Source organism: Panthera tigris, chromosome B1 (assembly GCF_018350195.1).
Source record: "Panthera tigris isolate Pti1 chromosome B1, P.tigris_Pti1_mat1.1, whole genome shotgun sequence".
Taxonomy (NCBI): Eukaryota; Metazoa; Chordata; class Mammalia; order Carnivora; family Felidae; genus Panthera; species Panthera tigris.
Genome location: NC_056663.1, coordinates 66194156 through 66219281, shown reverse-complemented (window position 1 = coordinate 66219281; position 25126 = coordinate 66194156). Strand labels below are relative to the sequence as shown.

Genomic DNA, 25126 nt, shown 5'->3' with positions numbered 1-25126 from the left:
TCTATTTCTGTTTCATTTTCAGAGCAGTAACCTTTCAAATTGAGTTTAGATTCTGAATTTCTAGGAGAGAACTGAGTGGAAAAATATATTCCAATTTCATTCTAGAAAAAATAAACCATTTGTTGCTTGATTGATATTTATTATTTCTAATACATTATGAAGAATTTGAAGCAAAAACCGCCTTTCCCCAATTTAACACCTCACAAGCTAAAGGTGGTTGCTTAACCATAATAGCAAATACATAAAGATTAATTGTTAATAATTGTAGAAATTCTGACAGGCAGACATTATTGGTTTAAGTTGATATGATCCCACCAACACAGTGCTACACTACCTGCTTACCACACCTACACAAGTGATTTGGATAATTTCATGTGATCTATAGTGCACATCCTAGTCAGTAGTGTGGATATGACAATGTTCCAATTCTCTTCTACACTACACCCAGTATTCATTAAGCTACTCAGACTTCACAAGGCCTAGAGTATATCACACGAAATACACAAATTATAAAGGAACACCTATGTATGTACTCACATTGATGTCTTCCAAATCTAAATTATTTAGAATAATATTGTTCCTTTTCCAGATGATGGGGGGTCTCAGTGCCCCCTGAATGGCACAGCTCAGAACAGCACTTTGTCCCACGGTTGCTGCTGTAATGCTTAGTTTCTGATCTTCAGGCAGACTCAACTGGATAACCTCTGTAAAGATAAAGTGTCAGTAATGTTGATGAGCCTGTAGTTTTATAAGGTTAATTACTATAAAGTTTCTGAATACTAGTAATTAAGGCTTTTAGTTTGAATAAAATTGAAAAAAGCTTGTGATGAAATGAAAAAAAAAGTAAATTGTTTCCAATAAAAGGTCAGAATGACATTTCAATTTAATTGATTGACAAGCATCCTCATGAGGCAAAGAACTATTAAACATGAAATGAATATCAGAAGTAGAGTTATAATAAGCCTGGCAGATTGCACCCAAAAGAGAGATAAATTATTTAACTGCCAAATCGACATGTAGTGTGTCATCGGCATTGAAATAAAAATGATGTTGTTTATTCACTGATAGATTTATATTGTAGGTGCGGTGAGATCATTGCTGGCTGGCTTCAGAGAACACTAGCATAGCTGAATGGGTAAAATGCATCATTATGCTGGGAAACGTAAATTGACTCTAAAGGAGTAAGATTTATTTGGGAAGTTGAAGGAGGAAAAACCGAAGTTCACCAACCACACAGTAATTAAGTGAAATTCTGCCAGCTGCCTTTATCAGTCAGACAATGTTGGTATAGTACACTTGCTTCCTCATCCTTAAATTTTAAAGTTAAATATAATATTTTTAACTACCCAACACATTTCTTCTAATAATTTTGCCGAACCAGTAAATATAATTTGTAACTTGGATCTGGCTTTCCCTTTCTACTTTCAGACAATATTTACCAATTATGGGAATTAACACCTCTGTCATTGTCGATTATCATGAGAAATGACTGGATAAGCCTACCAGTTTTCTTCCACATGAAAGTTGCCCTTTAGTTTTCTCAGCTGACATTCACAGGCACTGTCTTTTCTATGCTATGACTGAGTCTTGCATTTTGACTTTGCTCAGTTTTAGCCAGGTTAGAAATATCACAAACCACAATTCTGAACTGAAATTTCCATGGGGGTAGTGTGGGGAGGAACAATGATTATCTTTTGTTCCTTTGTTGCAATTGATGATATTTTTCATGGGGGCATTGGGTAGAGAAAGTGATGGCTTTTAATTTGCGATAAATATGATCAGGTGCTATCCTTGCTGTTTCCTCCACAAGCCACTTTCCTTTCCTTTCACCATTCTACCTTCTTTTTTTCTCTTTCTGAATCATATGTCCTCTTGAGAAGGAAGAAAAATGCCAATCAAATAGTTTATAGAATGTAACTATTTGATGAACAGTTACTTTATTTTTTGGTGCAATCACAAAAAGCAATGTCAAAAATGGCATGCATTTTTGTAAACTAAGACCAGGATTAAACAATTCCTCACATGCACATGCTAAGTATGAATGTTAAATGATCTCTATTGTCATGAACCACTGTCTGCCACACCGTTACCTGATGAAAATAAATGAAATAAACTGACCCTTACATTGTTATATAAAATCTAGTTTCTAAATTTAAAGGCCTTAATTACTTAAGTCAGAAGTGTTTTGTGTTGTCAAAGAAGGGGGTAGGCATGCTTTTGAAACTGAAAAACCCTATGATACTCAGCCCAAGATTATTCTTTTTGTCATTACATCCAGAACTGATAGAAATAGGTAACAAGCATGTTGCTCAGTCATTTGTATTGGCAGCCTGATGTTGCCTAATGACATTCATCTGTATTCACATTTTATTTCAGAGTTTCCTGAGTAATAAGAACATAGGCAATATGTTTAAGCTTCTCTTTAATACTAATTCTGTTATTATCTATTTATTTATTTATTTATCTATATTTTATATGTTTGACCAATTAAGCATAGAAAGCATCTGAAATTTTCAAACACAGTGTTCTTCAGGTTTTTTAAAATATGATAAACTTATAGAAAAAGAGAGAATTATAAGAGTAAAAACATCATGAGAGTATCATAAGGATTATTTATAGTTTTCAATAACATTTCTGAATTCCAGCTTCTGGTTTCTCATAAAATCATCCAAGAGACAATGGGGACATCTGGTTCTAAAATCCATATGTTAGCGTTGGCTATTCTGACCAATGCCAATAGCCAATAGCATTGGCTATTCTGACATTTAGCAATATAATTGCTACTAAGTCACTTTGGAATCTCTTCACTAACCTCCATCATTTGGTATTAGATCCCGGGGCATTCAAATCAGTTGTGCTTTTGGTAGTTATGCATTAACAATGCTAATTAGATAATATGAACATGTTAGAGTAAATGAAAGATAGGGCATAACAATGTGGGACATCTTTCTAAAACGTAATTTTTTTGAGAGGATGCATAATGAGAAACAAGAATTACTCTTCACCCAGGGTATATTAACAAGCACAATAAAAATTCTTCTTTAATTTGGAGATTACATTTTAAAATGATTTTTAAAACTATCTCAGTGATATGTATTATTAAATAATGATACGTATTTTGAAAACTGTTAGAATTTTTCCTGCATATTTCATGTTACATATACATTTCTCCTCTTTCTAGTATATCACATAAAACTACATACACCAAGCCAATTATGTTCACTTGCTACTTCTCAAAATCAAGTGGTTCTTTGCTTAAATATGTATAGCAACGAAATTTGTTTTACCTACAAAACTGTCATACTTATTTTACTAGTCTTTTTAATAGCTATTAACAAGCAAAGACTTAATCTCACAAAGTCACTGACATTAAACGTTTTTATTCTTATATTCTAAATTTCATTAAACCTGCTTTAATGGTAAAGAACATACATATAAAGCATATTGGATTTATGTTTTATAAAGAAATAGTGACTATGTCTAGATTAACGACCCAAAACAATAACTATGAATCAATCTGTAAGCCGATTTAACATTTATTTTAAGAGCTATTAGTACAGGTTGGTTGTCTCTGAGTGTTTGTGGATATTTAGTGTTCAAAGTTGTTAGTTCAGAAATTAGTTCCAAGGAAAAAATCTTGAAAATTTAATTCCTTATTAATTAGGATTAACCTACATTTTCATAGATATACATTAAATGAAAGCATATTTCATTCTATAGCATTCTATCCACAAACAGCTTATGCTAGTTATGTGAAGACAACTACTTTGTAGAAAATAAGATCTACCGTTTTTGTACCCACTCCATCCTTTCAGCTCCAATAATAGCACACATATAAAAGTCTTTGAGTAAAATCACATACAGGCTAGGTTTAACAGATGGTACTAGATTTTTTGAAACACTTCAGCACTTCTTTCGACCTATAAGCCTTGTCTCCTAGTGGAGGACCTCTCAAGTATTCAAGGGAAGAAATCAGAGATCCAGCTGTGGTGTTTCCTCTAATCTCATCTTATGAAGACTATTAATGCCATTTCTAGATCAGCTTTTCTTTTGATTACTTGGGAAAAGGAAGAGGCAAGTAAAATAGTGTCTCCCTTTAGAACCCTTTCTGCACTTTCTCATTTTCACAACTTGACTTAACAGGAATATTAAGAACTCGCTTACAAAGGAATGAAAAATTATCTATACTAGCAGAACCTTATAACCAGAGAGAGACAAGTACAGTTGAGTACAACTTCAACCACAGTAGGTAAGTATTTTTAAAGCATTTATTCCAGTAGAAACTAGGTGATAGAAATAGTAATAGGAACATGTGTAAAAATAGTATGTGTTCTTAAAATAGTACCAAAAAAGGAATAAAATACTGTGAATATTTGTGAAACACCAATTAAAAAGAAGATTTTAGTAACTGACTTAAAAATTGATTTAAAAATCAATTATTTTAAAATCATTAGAAAAATATAATTTATCATAAACAGGATTCTGTTCCTTCCAACTTCCTAAGTACATACTTATGTTGAATATTTTAATATCAGTTCTATAGTCTTATTGCCTTAATTATGCATATAATTATTATTATAGGAATAAAAAATGGAAGAAATTTTATCAGCAACATTTTCAAATTACATGTGTTTTTCCCTTCTCTACCTCATTAAAAGTAATTACTAATTAAAAACAGAAAAAATAAAATACTTAAGTAAGAAATGCATCACACCAAAAAAGACACTTAGAAATCCTAAGTGGTGTAATTAATTATTCTCATAATAAAACCACACTTACTCAATGACACACTCCTTAACTAACTAGAAAATTCTGATGGTATCTTTTGTCAAGAAATAGGTAATTTCAAAATAAATGTTAATTCTTAACTAATTTAGACATGTCAAGATATACACTAATTTACTGTGATAAAATGTCTGGAATTTTTTAATACTAATTGCTTATCTGTAAACTATTGTATGTTTATATCAGAATATTCATTGCAAAAATAAAACAAAATAAATTTAATAAGAGATCTAGAAATTTTCCTTTGGTAGCAATGGATTAGATAATTTGGACTAACTCTTCTACTAAAGAAGTAACATAACAAACAACAACAACAACAACAAAAACAACCCTGGAATAAATACAAATACAAATTTTAAAAGACTATATGAGAGACATATTCTTTCTCATTCCTTCTTATTTTTATCTCATGAAAGAGATAACAGGACAGTGAGGAATTGCTCAATCTATGCCTTGGAGAGTACTGTAACTTTGAGAGATAAGATTGCACCTTGAGTCACAAATCCCTTTAGGAAATTTTCCATCTTGAGAACATGACTGAGGCTTAAAGCCTTTTGGTGGCTTTTGTTCCTCCAGGCATATAGGATACCTGCAATAATGGACTAGATGCTGTTTGTACTTGAACTTGAAGATGTCTTACTCTGCAAGTGAATAGTATGGACTACAGCTCACTTTTATCTAGGTGTCTCATAAAATATAAAATCTTCCCCTGTATGGTAAAATAATACCATCCTACTCATCCGATCATTATTATAAGAAATTCTGAAAATAAAATTCCCAATAAACAATTAAGGATAATATGGCATTCACAGAGAGAAGACAACATAATGAGAATAAGCAGAAATACCATACAGTAGTAACGAACTCACCAGAATTATAAAATGTATTGTTTATGAAAATATAATCAGGTTAGGAAATTTGACAAAGACCTTAGACATGCAATCAATAAACATTATAAATCCATGGAAGAGCCAAGTAGAAATTATATAAGTAGAAAATGTAATAAGTGAAATTAAGAATTAAATTGTTGTACATAAGAACAGATTAGACACAGCAGAAAAGAGAATTAGTAAACTGGAGAAGAGATGAAAAGAAACACTACAGAATGAAAAGCAAAAAGATAAAGAATTGAAAATATGGGCGAGGGTAACAAAAATAGGTTTGTGTGGAACCTCAAAAGGAGAAAACAAAGAAAATAAAACAAACATAATACGTATTTGAAGAAATAGTACCTGAGGATTTTCCATTGAAAGATACCAATCAACAGATTGAAGATCATCAAATGTGAAGCAAAGAAAACAAAAAAACTAGAATAATCTACACCTAGACACTTAGTAGTAAAATTAAAGAAAAATCAAAGAGAAAGAATATTCTGAAAATTGTGCAAATAAAAAAATAACAGATTGCTTTCACAGCAAGTAAACTAGAAAAGTAACTGATATCATTAACAAAAACAGGAACAAGAAGCTAGTGAATGATATAGTATAGATGACAGAACAAAATAAAATCAATCTCAATATTTTATACATATAAATAAAAAATAAATACATTTTTTAAACTTTTTTTTAATGTTTTTATTTTTGAGACAGAGAGAGACAGAGCATGAGCAGGGGAGGGGCAGAGAGAGAGGGAGACACAGACTACGCAGCAGGCTCCAGGCTCTGAGCTGTCAGCACAGAGCCCATCGCGGGGCTTTAACTCACGGATTGTGAGATCATGACCTTAGCTAAATCGGATGCTTAACCGACTGAGCCACCCAGGCGCCCCAATAAATACATTTTTAAAAACAATAAGAACATTGATCTCTAGTAAACTTGTCTTAAGGTAAATTCTGCAGGAGATTCTTCTGGCGAAGGAAAATGCTCCTAGATGGAAGCTCAAAGATGTGTGAAGGAAAGCAGAGCAAAGAAAGTGTTTAAATGCAACTATTAAAGTTTAACATTATACCTTGACACTTCAAGAATGCCTGATAACATAAAAGAATATCTTCATAACCCTGGGGTAGAGAAAGATTTTTTAAGGCACACATAAAAAACAAAAACAAAAAATCAAAATGACAACAAACAAAAACAACAGCAACATCAAACTCACCACAAGGGAAATGATTTACAAGTTTAACCACATGATAATTTACATGATCTATTCCTCAAAATGTACTTTTAGGAGACCAAAAATGTAAGCCACCAAGCAGGAAAAGATACTTGTCATCCACAAAACAAGCTCATATGTAGAATGAATAAAGATCACCTAAAAATCAATAAGTAAATGACAAAGTCCGAAGAACCACCAAAGACTTGAACAAATAATCTATAAATTAATTAATCCATATGGCTAAGGAAAATCTAAAAAGTATTTAACAATATGTGTAATCAGGGAGAATCAGGTTTAAGCCAAAACTTTCACACTGGCATAAATTACAAAGTCTCGTGATAGCAAGTGTCAGGAAGAATATGAAGCAACATAAATTCCTATATTCCTTGAGGGAGAATTCACATATATAGTTTCTTTCCCCATTGGTAAATAAAGTCTCTTCTACACAAACTTGCCCCGTCAGTTCATGTTTCCAAAGACAAAGTTATCCATGTGCCTTGTGGAAGCCAAAAGTGAAACAGAGAAGGCAGAGTGTTTACATGTTATATATATATATATATATATATATATATATATATATATATATATATATAAATTAATAGAGGTAGCAATGCATATATTTTCTAGATCTTTAATACATTAGACAGCGAGGGTGAGGGGTGGGGGAAAGAAGAGGTCTAATTTGGGAGAGAAGAATCTGGTTTTGGAATTAGGATTTAAAAAAATACTCAGTTTATCCTAAAAAAAAAGAACCCGTGGAGAGGAAAATTCTGAGAATACAAGTGAAAATGGAATTATTTCCACCACAAATTGTGCAGGAAACCAGAAGGAGTTATAATCATAAGCATAAATAAAGTATGTAGCAGTTAGTTAAAATAAAAAGGTCATTTTTTCCTGTGTCATTGGAGGGATCTAAAAGTTATGGGAAGATGTTTTAAAAAGACTTTTCAATAAGAGATTTTCTGTACAACTGAGCAAAGTTTCTTGTACAAAATTGGAAATTCATTTTGTCATCTCTTTATAATTCTGCAATAAGGACAATACAGAATTATAGACAGGACTATATTTTGATAACACTGCAAGACATCTTACATGTTACAATATTAAGTCACATTTTTTTTTAGTCATGATTTTGATGCTCTTTCCATGATCTTATAAATGTAGTACAATTACCATTCAACTTTTCTCTTCAAGTATATTTAATTTCTCTCTTTCAAATAAATTATATACAGTTGAATTTTAAACTGAAATATGGGAAGAATATGCCTATTCATTCAGTGATATGTATGACAGTAACAATTTGGGAAATAATTCTTTTTTATGAGGAATAATTTCACTTTGAAATGTGACCTAACAAAATTGTATCCAACAAAGAGCTGGGTGATGATTACCCAAAGTAATCAATTTAATTTTAACATTTCAATTTGGAAAACTTCAAAGGTAGAGACAACTGGATGATTTTAACATTATAGGTATATAAGCTGGAATAATAAGGTATTGATATTTCAAGCTATATTATATCCAGTTTAAAATCTCTTTACAAGTGAGTGTTCCTTGGAGGACTGAGGTAAAAAATAGAAAGTAGCTGTCAGCATTTATTCAGCACTTACTATTTGTTAGACACTGTTCTAGGTACAATAAAACCTTGAATTGTGCGTAACCTGTTCTGCTAGTGTTCTGCAAGACGAGCAAACATTTCTAATACATTTTAACTTGATAAACGAGCGATGTCTTGCTATGAGTAGTATGTGACACCGAACATATCACAACTGAGCCAGTTGTTCCTCTCTCTCTCTCTCTCTCTCTCTCTGTCTCTGTAGGATTGTGGGTGACAGTCTCCCATGCTTGGATGCTCTGTCTCAGGCCACAGTGTTTCGCAGAAATTAGTGGTTTTTCAGAACATTGGAAGGTGCCCACAACTGGCACTAGTCTATTTTTTTGGCATTTCAAAGCACCTATGGACAGTTCTTTACTTTTCCACACAAGAGTAAGCTTAGGAATGCTTTGCTTCATTCTAGGTCAGGCTGCCAGCAGACATAGACCCTTCCTCCACTGCCTTATTGCCAGTCACATAAAATAGTGGTTACAAGAGTTTATTAATACTGTACTGTAGCCAATATTCGTGCAAGCATATACAATGGCTCCCATGCAGAAAAAGATTCCATTGAGCCAATACATAGCAGGGATTCCATTAATGATAGTGAAGATCATCCTACACAATAAGCCTCCTCTCTCTTGCCTTCCTTACACCAGCCATGAAGATTTTCAAAGGTAAGCGTAAGTTAATTTGTTTTTCTTTATATGTTGTATTTTCATTATTTTGTATTATATTAAGTACTATAAACTTAAAAAAATTAATGTTTGTGTGTGTGTGTGTGTGTGTGTGTGTGTGAGAAAGAGAGAGGGAGAGAAAGAGAGAGACAGAGAGGGAGAGAGGGAGAGAGAGGGACAGAGTGAGAGGGAGACAAAGAATCAGAAGCAGGCTCCAGGTTCTGAGCTGTTAGCACAGGGCCCAACGCAGGGCTCAAACTTGTGAACTGTAAGATCATGACCTGAGCTGAAGTCTGACGCTTAACTGACTGAGCCATCCAGGCACCCCTTATAATCATTTTTATATGAATATTTTTGGGTTATGGAACAAATCATCTGAGTTTCCATTATTTCTTATGGGGAAATTCACTTTGATATACAAGCACTTTGGATTACAAACATGTCTCTGGAACGAATTATGCTCACAAACCAAGATTTTACTGTAGTTGATTCATTTAGTCTTCACAACTACCCTAAGAGGTAATGATGTTATGATCCTGCTTTTTTTTTTCCTTTGTCTCTTTTCCACTCCCACTCATTTGTAATTCTATTACGTGAGAAAGAGATCAATGAAACTTCACCAGCCATTTGGTGATCAAATAGGAACTTTCCCCAACGCACTAAGTATGGCTAATGCAAAGGGAAGAGTTCTGGTCTTTGATTACAATTACAGAGAAGAAAAAAAAAATACTATCTTAGGGTATCTTGCAACAATCATCTTAAAAAGATACACGCTAATGACAATGAAGTCTGAAGAGCATGGAGGATAAAAGCATGAAATACATCATCAAGAAGACTCACATTTGAGACATGACTTGGATACCTTTGATTTCTAATGCACACTATTCAGAAGACTTTTTTAAAAACACTTTTTACGTTTATTTATATTTTTGAGGGAGAGAGACAGCGTGAGTGGGGGAAGGGCAGAAAGAGAGGGTGACACAGAATCAAAGCAAGCTCCAGGCTCTGAGCTGTCAGCACAGAGCCCGACATGGGGATCGAACTTGTGAACTGTGAGATCTTATCCTGAGCCGAAGTTGGACGCTCAACCGACTGAGCCACTCAGGCACCCCCAGAAGACTTTTGACAAGTTATTTAAACTCTGTGATTTAAACTCTCAATTTTTCCATCTCTACAATAAAGATGGTGCCTAACTCTTAAGAATATTGTGAAAATATGATATTTTAAAATACTTATTACTGTGCCTGGTCTTTAGTAAATTCTGGATATGCCACAGCTGTTACTACTAACGAAGAGCTATTGAAGTATGTGTAAGTTAAAATAGGTCTCATTTTACCATGTATAGAAATATAACATTATGATCTGTTTGAAAAAGGCGCTGCTTATATAAATTGTATTGGTTTGATTTTCATTGATATTACTTAAACATAAGAAGAAAAATCCAGGCTCATGACCCATAAGGCAATTTAGGCTCTACTTTAGTTCTACTCTTACATACAAACTAAGTGCCTTTAATGTACTTAATATGCATGTTAAAAAAAACAAAGCCTATTGAACATAATGATAATCACTTTCTACCTTCAAAAATCAAGAAAAATATAATGAAATGTTGAAATAATCAAATATCTTTCTACTGTACAATTTGTGGAATACATACCATGTGTGATTTGAGAAATTCTGAAATTACTCTCTAAATGCCTAAATTACTGAATACATGAAATACTGAATAAATCTACTATCTCTAATAATCTTTTAAAAGCTTCAGTATGATCACTTATTAATGGAATTCAGTGTAATAAATTACGAGGAGAAATTGTATAGACATGCGAAGGAAAGAATCTAACGTGAAGAGTTCGCCCGTGAATCCTCATTTGTGACTCCGGGCAAAGCAATCAGCTAATCACTACCCATTTCCTGTATGTTAACAGTGTGTTCAGTGCTGTGTTAAAAAGCTATTACAGATATAAGGATAGAATGTTAACCTGTGTTCGTTCCTTCAACTTATCTCAAGGAAACCCCAGGATGTTAATGTTGGAGTCAATCAAAGGACACATTATTTGCTCTGTCTTTAATAAATTGAAATTTTGCCACCAATTTTTAGATTACAGTCAGTCGGCAGAGCTAAATGAATTAACTATTCCCTCCATGCAATGTAATATAGATTTTGAGCATTTCAGACTGGAAAAGATTTTAGTATTGTTTGCCTAATTAAAACAATTCAGGTAAAGGAGAAGATTGTTGTTTGCCTTAACACACTGCTATTAACTGATAAAACTGAAACTGGGATCCAGAGCATTCGCCTACACTATGAAGTTTTACAGAGTTAGAGTCTCCCTATTATGTTGCAGCGAATAGACCTGAAAGATGGAGAATTGAACGCTGGCTGTTCATTTTGGCAGCTCTTCATAGCTTCAGAAGACTGGGTCTCAGCTATGAGAATTCAGAAACAAATTTAACAATTCATCCAGAATTAATTAAGCTATTGGGGATTGACTGAGCTAATCAAAATCACAGGATACTTTTGTTTATAGTGGAATACCAATTTATTCATTTACAATTGGGAAAGCATCAGGTTTAGTAAGTAGTGTCAGCTGTGAGCCTGGGAATCTCCTTTCTAATGCACAGGTCAAAAGCTTTCAAGATTGATGAACAGAAAATTACAAAAAAGGGAGTTGGCTATTCTCAAGCCAGTCAAGCTCTAATCAGCTAATGAATTGCCCTTTTCAACTCTAAAGACATTTCTGTCTAGAGAGCCTTTCTTTTCCTTGTCACTTTCAAGTTTACTGACAAATTCTCAGCTCTTAGCCTCCTGTTTTTTTGTTTTTTTTTTTTTTTTACTCCATGCAAATGACCATATGTTTGCAACTAGAGTATTAACTCAGGTATGCTGTAAGAGTTGAGCATATAAGAGCCTTCTTCACATCAGTTAATGTTCCCGTAGTCCTGGGCTTGGCAAATGATGCCCACACACCAAATCAGGCCCACCGGTTGTTTTTGTAAGTAAAGTTGTATTGGAACACAGGTATATTCCTGTATTACTGTATTGTCTATGTCTGATTTCAGTTATATGGGCAGAGCTGAGTAGTCATTACAGAAACCTTATGGTATACAAAACCTAAAATATTTATTCTCTGGCCCTTTATACAAAATTGCCTCATCATGGAAATACCACACTGCCGATTTTACATCCCTTCACCATGCTTTAGTTATTTAAATGTGAACTATTGGATTCTCCTTTCTAGGTTCACAATGCTAAGCATAAAATAATTACACAAAGAATACATGAAAATTGTTCCCATTTATATATGGGTGAATTTGTAAATTACCACTGTATTTTTTATCTTCTCTGAAGCTTCCATAAATAACGAAGGGAGGAGTTTCTATGACAATTGATGCTCTTAGAGTACAAAAAATAATAATAATGTAAAAGTGAGTCAAGTTTGTCCTTCCCAAATGTAAATTCCTTGTTCCTGATGGTAGCATCCTACTGGGTCTGTCTTCTCCAAGTTTATCATGTAGAACAATGATCATTTCTTCTCTCTTTTTAACATCCAATCAAAATACCAATTCTCAGGACACATTTCTCAGCCAGAAGGAAAGCAATCTGATTATCCCATGTAAGTCATTCACAGTACTAATCTGTGAACAAGCCTGATTTCCAAGATAGAATTTACATTTTAATAGGGAACATTTTAATTCAAATGTGTCTTTAACCACCAAAATGCTTAGTAGAAATACTTATGAGAAAGAAAACCTTCTAAGGAACGCTTGTCAACTCTGACACAATTTTCTCACTAAAAAATCAGAGGGACCTACATCTGACATAGACAGACTTAATGTTCCGCTCAGTTTGACCAAATTTTAGACAAAACCTGTCTAGATTATAGTTCTCTGACCTTTTTCTTAGAGCATTTGCTTTGAAAATTTGCTATTGGAAATTCTTTCTCTGCCCCTTAGAAATGTAAATCATCTGGCCAGTTATGCCACCCAGGAACACCTTTCTCAAGGACCTCAGAGCCATCTCTGTGAAATGTAATCATCAAGGAAGATATGTTCTTACCCCAGTCTCTCTGAGGTGTGAGGCTAACTCCAACAAGCACCAATGAGCAGACACGCTTGGCCTCATCAAATTGACGAACATCATTTTCACCCCATTACCCTTCAGTACCTTTCAATTTGCTCACCGTGGTGCTTAGTAGCTCATTTGCCTTTTGTTTCAGCGGAGTTGAGTTCAGTCTTTCCCCTATTGCAATAGTCTTCCTTGCCTTTTAAGTTGTGAGGTGCAATTTTTCATTGAAAGGCAGAAATCAGTTTTCCTTTTCTGAAAAATCATGGTATTTGCTCACCTTTACTTCCTACTTCTCAATCATGCTTAAGAGAGAGGGACTTTACAAAGTATTAATGAGGGGACGAGTGACATTTATTTATGGTCTATCATTCTGGAGAGGTCGAGAAATTGAAGAAAAACAGATTGTCCTCATTTATTTTCAGCTATCCCCCCAAAAAGCTATAAATTTAAGGATTTTTACAGGTTTTTGATTGTTTCTATACAATGGTGGTTTTTATCACTTATCAAGCTAGAAATACATCTTCGCTGAATATAAATACAGTTTAAATTACTTTAAATATGTACTTCTCTTAGGATCTTCCTGGCATAATTTTATACTATATCACTATCTTGAAACTACAGGTCCTTACAAATCCTATGTAAATAGAGTACAATTGGAAGCTCTCCAGCAAATCAAACGTTGTCTAAACGCCTAAAACCTCAGATTTAGGGTCATTTATCCTCATCATCAAAACAAAGAAGATATGTGAACAATGATGCACTTTACCCAGTAATTTTGAATAGATATTCTATACACTGGCTGCTAAAATTAATGCACTTGATTTAAATCATACAAATTGAAATGTGTTTATGGAAATTAGAACTTGCATGGCTTTAATTGAAATTCTATATGTATAGATCTCCTAATTGCTAAAGCATATTTGATTATTTGAGAAAAGGGATCCAGTACAAAAATGTCAAAATCTACATTTTGTGGCTTTTTTCATGCAAAAATCTGTCTTTCACATGAATTTGATATTTGCAGTAAGTTTCCCAATTTTTTGGAGATTTCACTAAGGTACTTTATCTTTATCTTGCTCATTTGAACAAATTTTGTGCACAGTACTAAAAACTAAATTCATTTTCAAAGAAGCTGCTGAAGTAAATCCAAAAAGATTTTTAGTAATTCTTAAGTAGTAAAACTATTTATTATAGCATCATATGACAAACAAGCAAACCATGTTTTTTTTTGTTTTTTGGTTTTTTTTGGTTAAGTAGATAAAAGAGTGGGTCAAACTCATATGCTGATGAATTCTAGCCTTTGACACTATATTTATTTCTTTGTAACAAATAAATGTTACTTATCAAATGTCACAATTTTTATATTTAAGTTTGAGTTTTGTCTTATTAATTTGTGATACAAAGTGCATAATTTATCTTATTAGATGACATGTGTATATTTTTAATAATTATTTTCGAGAATATTTTTATACTGATTTTAAATTCATGAAGACTTATAACTTGTTTCAAAATTATATAAAATTAGCACAATATTTCAATACCTATTTATAAACTGTCAAACAGAAAAGTCATAGTATTTTAACCTTTATAATCTAATTCACTTAGAATCAAAGCAATTTTAAGATATGATGAAGCACTGTATTTCATATAACGTTGTCAACAAGAGTGATTTTGTTTTGGCTGATATTACTTAGTAAACAATTAAAAAATCTAATAATTAATGCAAAAAAACACTCCATAGGTTCTCACTATTAATAGAAATTTTGTAATGGAAATGTATATTTGGCAAGATACTAAACTCAAAGCTTTACAGCATCAACATTCTAACAGAAATCACTTCCTTGGAAAGAAAGGATGAATGGAAAGAATAGAAATGAGGAAAAAATTGAAACGATTTGGTACAGCTAATTCATCTTATTACTCATTGACTTCATTTCTTCATTGCTACCCTAGTGTTTGATATAAATAATACTAGAAATAAAAAAAAATGATCCATATCCCTTTTATATTTGCATGTGTCTTAGAAAAAATAACTTGTTCCGACACATAAAAACCAGAACTATTGGGCAGCAGCATATTTGGGTTTTTCTCTAGCCACACCTGAGGGCCTGCCACTGCTGTTATATAGGTATGTCACCATACCAATGGCCTCCCTGATAGGCTTGTTTGGTTGATGTATTATATATTAAAGAGATATCTAGTGACCAAGTTAGAAACACAAGTCTGTGACAATAGTTTATGAAGAAAAAGGTAGTAAAGGTGAAGTCATGCCCCATAGATTTAATGAGGTTGAAACTAGCAGAAAGTTGAAAGCTTCTTTTTCAGAGAACCGTTTTCCCCTAATCTGCTATTGTGTATGTTCAGACCCCTCTAAGTAATGCACTAGCTGTCTGCAGAAGCCTGGGCTCAAGGTCAACTGATAAGGTTCCAGACTATGAAAAAGCAAGGCTCTGCATTCCTTACCCAACTTGAATCCAAGACCTCATCCAGTTTATACCAGCTCTCAGAGCATGCCTGTAACCCCTTCTCCTTGTCCTAAGATAACCTCCGGATGTCAGGGGCTGAACCTTGCCTCATTTTGGTGTTGTCACCATCCCGAAATGAACATGGGATGTATGTTATATATACGTTTGCTCATGGTAGTTGCTCCATCTTTCTTCATGAATTCATGAGTTCATCAATATGTATGTAATCTCAGCCCCTATGATTATAAAAAACTGTTCTCTCCCTGCTCAGGGAGGCGAATATGAGCTTTGTCTTCCCTCTCTTGGCTGCCTCTCAGATAAACTTTCCTTGCCGCATCCCTGATGTCTCAGTGATTGGTTTTGTTGCGCATCAGGCAGACAGACTTGGATTAGGTCACAAGGGCAATCAATATACAGAAGGCACAAAGGGGGACTATTACCTTTGATAAAGAAACATTTCAGTGAAGACATGTACCATTCTGTTTGACATTGGGATGCATGTAAATCTGATCTTTGAGAGAACTCTTTGGGGCTTTAGCACCTGGTACTGTTGCTGCCCTTGTGAGACTCCATAGGAAACAGAGCCTCTCTCTCCTGACAGAGGTCTTGTGCTTCAGTACCTGAGTTCAGCTTTATAATCTCTGATTTGATTCAGCTGAGATATCTATTACAAAATTAATATCATGCAAATGGTAATAGAGGCATAAACACAAAATTATAGATATAGCAGGACACTTCATAAACATTTCAGTTCACTATATATATATATATATATACACATCAATATCAAAATAGATATGTTTCTAATCACTTCAGTGAAAAGTTAGCAATAAAACAAATGATAAACAGTTGCTTAAACTTAATTGCTTGATAGTAATAAAATAATAGCATATATAGTTTAAAATCATGTGGAAACATTTCATTAGTGTTATTCCCTCTATGAAAATTTGATAAACCAATATAGCTATTACTTATTTTTGAACTTGATCCATAAAGAGTGTCACATCATACTCTTTAAACACGTATTTACTAGAATTTCACTTATTTTGGAAATTGGAATAAAAATGAACAACAGAACACAAGATTTTCCCAGTAATGCTTAATTATCAATTTAATATTAGATAATTGAGACATTAAACTCACCATTTTGTTAAAATAGCAACCCAGGAACACACTGAGATTCTTAACTAATTCCTCTTATGCTCATAAAGGCAAAGCGCTATAATTAGCACAGTTAAATAGGAAGTATTTTTACATAATCCATTTTTTATTTATCAAAATTCTAATTTGGTGGTTTTAAGAAGCAGGGATTTACTGTTTATCATGAAAGCATAAACTTGGAGGTAGTATTTTTCTTAAGGGGTGCAACTATTGTAATTCTCATGAGATAATAAAAAATATATTCTTTTCCTTGAAGGCATGCTGTATAATCAGATTTTATACATTGCTACAAAAAAACTTACATTAATGTGCTTTTAAGGAAAAATTTAAAGAGAAAACAAAACCTAGATTCATGATGTAATTTATGCTAATATGATGCTGTCTGATATAAAATCTTTAGAAGTTTTTATTATATATCTTATATGTATGATATATTTATTTTCTCAGAAAAGGAACAACTTCAAAAATATTAGACAACAGCATGTAATATATTATTATATATGTGATATGACCTTGCTATGTCACATATCAGTCAATACAAACTAATTTGTATGATACAGTTGTAGGGAACAAATCACATTGGAAAAGTACAAACTGGTTCCTGGTCTGACTCCGAATTTGAATTCTGACTCTTTTAACACTTTCTCATAGGACCTTGGATAGAAATCACAAACTGCCCTCATAGAAATCAGTTAAATTAATTAAAGGTAGGATATTGGCAGGGGAGTGAAGGGAATAATTATAAATATGTTCTCTTCATTTTCCCTCATCAAGAAAGAAAGAACATTCGCAAAAATCTTTGGTCCCAATTCTTAAGACATTTGAGCTTTGAAAAATGCAACAAAAGAACAGTAAACCAATCTTTGTAGTTTCTTAGGCCCACATTCTCTCAGATCTTGTTTTCATCATTATTGCTACTACTACTGATAATACAAATTACACAAATAAATCATTGAGACTATAGAAAGCGAATGTAATAATTAAATGAGTCAAGTAGAATTCAGAGAGGACTCTATCATTACGTTTGATCAACAAAAGAAGAGTATGCATTGATGAAAGCTACAGATATGTTTTCAAAATAAACTGTAAACCCTGCAGAAGGTGGAGAAAAGTTTCAGAGAGATGGAAAGTGAGAAATGGGAAAACAGCAATAAAGGATGAGATTTAATTTAGATAAATGCGACGGAATACACAGAAGGGATGCCAAAGAAAGAAACAAATTGAAGAGTATTGGTTAGAGAACACCTTTTGGAGATTAACTATGGATGATTATGGGAGGGAATCTTTGCTATATGACAGAGAAGTGAAAACTAAATGAAATATGTCTTGTAGTAGATAAAGAGGATTATTGCCATTTCATCTACACACTCAGGGTTAATTTTTAGCAACCATAATACTTTTTAAAACAACAACAATAATTTTAATAGCTAGAAGCTATAGAATATGAGGTACACACTGGATGTTCTATTAAACTCTTTAGTATTAAACATTCAAGTAAATATTGAAGTAGTGTTACTATTGTCATTTTACTGATGGGGTATTATCTCTTGGAGATATTAAGTAATTTTTCAAGGTTGCAGAGTTATAAGTAGTGGAGGAAAGATGATATAAACTCTGAAAACTGATAGCATAAAATTTAAATAAGAGAAAATAAAAGGAAGCATACAAAAGCATTGGATGTTAATATGTAGGAATAAAGGGTTTCAGTAAGACATGATTTTCACAAGTGACAAAATTTGCTAACATACATTGAGCATTAACTATGTGCTAATTACTGTTTTCCATACTTTACTAGTTTTTATTTGTTTAATCCTCAAAAATCGTATGTGTTAGAATTATCATTCCATTTTGAAAGTTAGGGACACAAAAGCAGGGAACAATTGTGTTAACTAGTCTTGGTTATATAGCTCGTAAGTGGTAGAGCTGAGAGCTGAATCTAGCAATCCCACTCCAGGCTCCATGAATGTGTGCTAGTTACCATTATGTTACATTGATTCTAGTATTGGGAAAAGGGGGCAAATATAGAATAGAATACAAGTGTAGAAATCAATTAAATGCAAGAAAATAGGAGTTACTGAAAAAGGACTGTGCCTGATACATAGTGTAATTATTAATAAATAATTATTAAATACATAGAAAATAATCTAAATGAGTGCAGTTTGGAATCAACATTCATTCATTGAGAAAATAAAAATAATAAACCAATATGCTATCTTTCTTCCTTTTCAACAATAGTTATTGAGCACATACTATGTGCTGAATACTCTTCTGGTGTGAGGAATACATTTTTGAAACACATAGAAATGGTCCTCTCTTCAGAGCTTATATTCCAGGAAGTATAAAATAATATTTCACCAAAGCTCAGCTATTTACACTTTTATTCCTAATTATATTCTTCTAGTTAATTTTGAATCAAGACATAATTATATGATATAAAGTTAAACCAACTATACACCAACAATAATTAAATATGCAATTGTAACTTAAAAATATTTCTTTACATACATATTGTTTTATAGAAGAAAATAAGAACATCTTAAAAAGAAATATAGCCCAGACTTCATTTTAGGTACCCAGAGCTTTGAGATTCAAATTAAACAGATTTGAACATGATGCTAGACCCAATGCCATACATTTTGCTTGTCACATCATGTTCTGAGCTGAGTCTACTTAATTAGATCAACATTTGGACCACATAGCCATCTGTGTGCATATTGTCGCAATTCCAAGCTATTATTTGTCCCTCCCGGAATACATTTACTCACTCCAACCCTTCCATCCCCTTTCAGCTTTTGGTCCACTAAGGTTTACGCTAACACTCATTTTTTAATCTGCTTCATGAAGAGCTACCCTCAGTCAGTTGAAGCAGCAGTGACTTTAACTTTTCTGCTCTTGTTTCTTTGTTTTGTTTTCATCTTCCTCTCCCTGTCATCTTTATTTGTGAGGATAAGGATCTGGCACAAGCAGACATTTCCCAGAAGATATGAATTACACCCTTTTTCATAGATGTTAGAGTTTGTTTTTATTTTAAATGTTTTATTTTTCTATTAAATTAGAAAAAAATGGAGGAAGAATTAAATAAAATTTATAATTTCATATACATTCCTAAATTTCTAAATATCCCTGGGAGAAGATCTCTGGAAAAGCAAGCATTTTGTTAAACAATAAATTGACATTGATTAAGTAAAAAATTTAAAGCACACACTAACAGTGGACTTATGAAGCCTTGAAAACTTTGAGGCACTGAAAGATTCAAAATACCAAGATTCAAAGGAATTCCATGTTTTCTACTCTCCCTTGTTTGTAAGTCCCTCTCTGACACTAAAGAAAAACACATTAAATCATTCAGTTCAGTGAAGTGTAACACTGCAAATGGTAATAATGTGTAGATGCAGTCCAAAAATCAAACTGAATTATAGTCAAGGCAAAACTTTCATTACATGAAAGAGTAACTATGGAAATCAATTAATGGAGCAGATAAATCCAGCTGAGGGTCAAGTGAAACAAATCTAGCCGGTGTGTGTGTGTGCGTGTGTGTGTGTGTGTGTGTGAATTAAAAATGATCTTCGTACAATTGAAATGATTCCACTAAAAACTGTTTAAATACTGGGATTACAAACACTTTAGGACACAAATGCTTTCTGACTTAGAAAAAATGTCAAGAGCCAAAAAAAAAAAAAAAATGTCACGAGCCAAAAAAAAAAAAAAAAAAAAAAAACACATCACACAAAATTTAAGAAATATGAAGTCTAGTTAAGAGACACACTAGCACACATCAGAAGCATTTGGTACATTTCTTTTGAACTATTTTGCAATGAACGAATAGATGTTTGTGGGTCTCAAACATCTTTACGTTTATTTTTCATCCTTGTAATCAGGAGTATACTAAACAAATTTCACAACCAGTACTATACTGGTACTGATCGATCCAATCATGCCAGTTGAATATTAGTTTTAGTAACAGTCAGAATTTGCACAAATGTTGAAATTGTATTTATAATCAGCATTTTTTCAAATGTTTATGTACTTTTCAGAGAGAGAGCACACAAGGACATGTGGGAAGGGAAGAGAGATAAGGGGACAGAGGATCTGAATTGGGCTCCACGCTGGCAGCAAAGAGCCCCATGGGGGCCTTGAACTCGCAATCCAGGAGATCATACCTGAGCCAAAGTCAGATGGTAACTGAATGAGCCACGCTGGCACCCCAATAATCAGTATTTTGAAATGACTAGATCATACTGTATAGAATACATATAATTTATAAGTCTTTTTAGTGTAATAAATATTGTACAGTAATGTGCAAATTCATAACTACATATTTTCTCTTATTTTATATTTCATTATCCCTCCAAAAAGATATTAAAAAATAAGAATTAGTTAATAATGTTTAACATTCTTGATACATATTGTCAAATTACAAAAGAAAACTAAGTTATACAGAGATTGTGTGTGTGTGTGTATACAAAATCTGTTACTCTTTGCATATTTTAATACTTTTATAATTATACATATAAAATATATTCAGTGCATAATTTTTTAAATACTTGGGGAAAAATACAGAAAAGAAAACTTCATATAAGAAAGTTTACCCATTATTTACCTATGGAAAACAAAACCACTAATTTGTTTTTTTTTAATATATGAAATTTATTGTCAAATTGGTTTCCATACAACACCCAGTGCTCATCCCAAAAGATGCCCTCTTCAATGCCCATCACCTACCCTTCCCTCCCTCCTACCCCCCCCCCCATCAATCCTCAGTTTGTTCTCAGTTTTTAAGAGTCTCTTATGCTTTGGCTCTCTCCCACTCTAACCTGTTTTTTTTTTCCTTCCCCTCCCCCATGGGTTTCTGTTAAGTTTCTCAGGATCCACATAAGAGTGAAACCATATGGTATCGGTCTTTCTCTGTATGGCTTATTTCACTTAGCATAACACTCTCCAGTTCTATCCACGTTGCTACAAAGGGCCATATTTCATTCTTTCTCATTGCCACATAGTACTCCATTGTGTATATAAAACACAATTTATCCATTCATCAGTTGATGGACATTTAGGCTTTTTCCACAATTTGGCTATTGTTGAGAGTGCTGCTATTGGGGTACAAGTGCCCCTATGCATCAGCACTCCTGTATCCCTCGGGTAAATTCCTAACAGTGCTACTGCTGGGTCATAGGGTAGGTCTATTTTTAATTTTTTGAGGAACCTCCACACTGTTTTCCAGAGTGGCTGCACCAATTTGCATTCCCACCAACAGTGCAAGAGGGTTCCTTTTCTTCACATCCTCTCCAGCATCTATAGTCTCCTGATTTGTTCATTTTGGCCACTCTGACTGGCGTGAAGTGATATCTGAGTGTGGTTTTGATTTGTATTTCCCTGATGAGGAGCAATGTTGAGCATCTTTTCATGTGCCTGTTGGCCATCTGGATGTCTTCTTTAGAGAAGTGTCTATTCATGTTTTCTGCCCATTTCTTCACTGGATTATTTGTTTTTTGGGTGTGGAGTTTGGTGAGCTCTTTATAGATTTTGGATACTCGCCCTTTGTCCGATATGTCATTTGCAAATATCTTTTCCCATTCCACTGGTTGCCTTTTAGTTTTGTTGATTGTTTCCTTTGCTGTGCAGAAGTTTTTTATCTTCATGAGGTCCCAATAGTTCATTTTTGCTTTTAATTCCCTTGCCTTTGGAGATGTGTCAAGTAAGAAATTGCTACGACTGAGGTCAGAGAGGTCTTTTCCTATTTCTCCTCTAGTGTTTTGATGGTTTCCTGTCTCACATTCAGGTCCTTTATCCATTTTGAGTTTATTTTTGTGAATCAAAACCACTAATTTGAAAAGATATATGTGTCTGTATGTTTACTGAAGTATTATTAACAACAGCCAAAACATTGAAGCAACCCAAGTGTCCATTAGTAGATAAATTAAAGCAGATATGCTATACATACACAGTACAGTATTAGTCATAAAAAAGAAAATGCATTCTTGCCATTTACAACAATGTGGATGGACCTAGAGGGTATTATGCTAAATGAAATGTGTCAAACAGAAAGACAAATACCATATGATTTCACTTGTATGTGGAATCTAAAAATCAAAACAAACAAATAACTAAAAAAATAAAATAGGGACTCAGATGGAAAGATCCAACTGATGGTTGTCAGAGTGGGGGGCAGGAGGCAAAAATAGGCAAAGGGAATGGAGAGGTACAAACTTCAAGTTATAAAATAACTATGTCATGGAGACAGCACAGGAAAAAAAAGTACAGCATAGGGAATATAATCAATAATATTTTAATAACTTTGTATAGTGACAGTTAAGAACCAGATTTATCTTGGTGAGCATTTTGTAATGTATATAATTGTTAAATTACTGTGCTGTGAACCTGAAAATAATGTAAAATTGTATGTCAAATATATAATTAAAATTAAAAAATAGGGGCACCTAGGTGGCTCAGTTTGTTAAGCATCTGACTCTTGATTTGTGCTCAAGTCATGATTTCAAAGTTTCATGATCAAGCCCTGCCTTGGGTTCTAATCTGGCAGTGCAAAGCCTGCTTGGGATTCTCTCTCTTTCCCTCTCTCTCTGCTCCTCCCCTACTCACACTATCTCTCACTCAAAATAATTAAAAAAAACTTTAAAAAATTTAAAAAAGAAAGTTTCCATAAACACTTACTGAAATATTTTATACACATTTCAAATAATTATATAATGAGATTTAAACTATGCTAAATATGTGCGCATGAATCTATATGTGTGTATGTATATATAAATATAAGCATATGTATATATGTATTGTAGCATGAAACATACACAGATAATGATATTTCTACAGGCTTCTAAACTTTTTCTCAATAATAAGGTATTAGGCATACTTTCATATCATTACCCATATTTTTTATCCTCTTTTTAATAATTTAATAATTCTGTAGGTAGATATAAAACACTTATAATTTATATAGTCAATCTCACAGTTTTGATATCTTTGTCATTTCCATCTCTATTATAATTTATTCTAAATAAATCATAAGTTGTATATAAGTAACATAAGATAATTAACAAATTGATTATTTTTTGAAATAAATCCCTATAAGTGGAATATGTGAAACTAATTTTGTGACAAAGTAAAAATATTTATTCATATCTGAAGTCTGACCTCTCAAAATTAATACCAATTTTCAATTTAATAAACTGGACAAGAAAATGTGTGTTGGTCTGGCCCCTGCTGACAGTATGTATTATCATTAAATACCCCCCCACACACACACACATACACACACATGCACACTTTGACAATTAAAGGAGGGCAAATGTGTGCCTCAATGCTTTAATTTGCATCTTAATCATTATTTATATTACATTATAATAATGAAATAATTATGTGTATTTTCTTAATTATTTAGAATAATTGAATGTTTGAAGTAAACTGGATGTATAATGACCAGATAATGGTAACAAAATTTATATTAGATCCGCAATGATTAAGTACAATGTTTAACATTTATTTTCCTGCCATATATGTCACAAATAATTTTTATAGTGGTTTATGCTGTTGAGTCATATTCATAAATATGCAATTTAATTTAACAAATATGCTTCAGTATTTATTCTTTTGGTGTTCTTCTTACAAAAATTTTCCAACCTGTAATTAAAGTGAATTTATTTTCTATTAATTCATTTATTTCCTTTTTTTGTCTTTTGGAATCATTTCAAATTAAATATCCTATAAGATATGAGGTAAAGAGTATAAAAATGTGTATGATTTTCAAATATTTCCCTATAGAAACTTTACTATCATTTTGATTTTTAAGTTCAGCTATAAAAGTGTAAACACAAAAGATTTTATACATTCACAGCCACTGAGAAGAACCAGTCTAGAATTGGTGGCTTTGCAATATCACCAGAAACCTAGGATCCTTCTTTTTTTCACTGCTTATATTTTCCATCTTCAAAACCATCTTTAATCCAAAGTAACTGTTAATCAATCTTAACATCCCACACAAACAGAAAGGAAGAAAATGAAATAAAAATTAGCCTTTCTGGAAATTCCATACCTAGTTTTAAATATATACCTATGTGGTATATATAGATTACTGTGTGTGTGTGTGTGTGTGTGTGTGCATATATATATATGCAGTAATAACATTTGGACTGGTATTGAAAGGCATTAAAGTAATTAAATAAACCTTTCCTTATAACAACTGTTTTAACAGTTGTCTTTTTTCTTTTTTTTTTTTTTTTTTTTTTTTTGCATAAGGAACTACCTTAAAGTTTAGTGGTGTAAAGAGGCA

The 25126-nt window shown here is 32.8% G+C and overlaps 1 protein-coding gene across 1 annotated transcript in view; it reads right to left on the bottom strand.

Annotated features, from left to right (window-relative positions):
- Positions 1–25126, bottom strand: part of FSTL5 (follistatin like 5) — a 791029-nt gene that overhangs the window by 245646 nt on the left and 520257 nt on the right. Inside the window, exon 7 of the mRNA XM_015538440.2 lies at positions 538–704. Coding sequence (XP_015393926.2) covers positions 538–704 — 167 coding nt within the window. The remainder of the gene's footprint in view (positions 1–537; positions 705–25126) is intronic.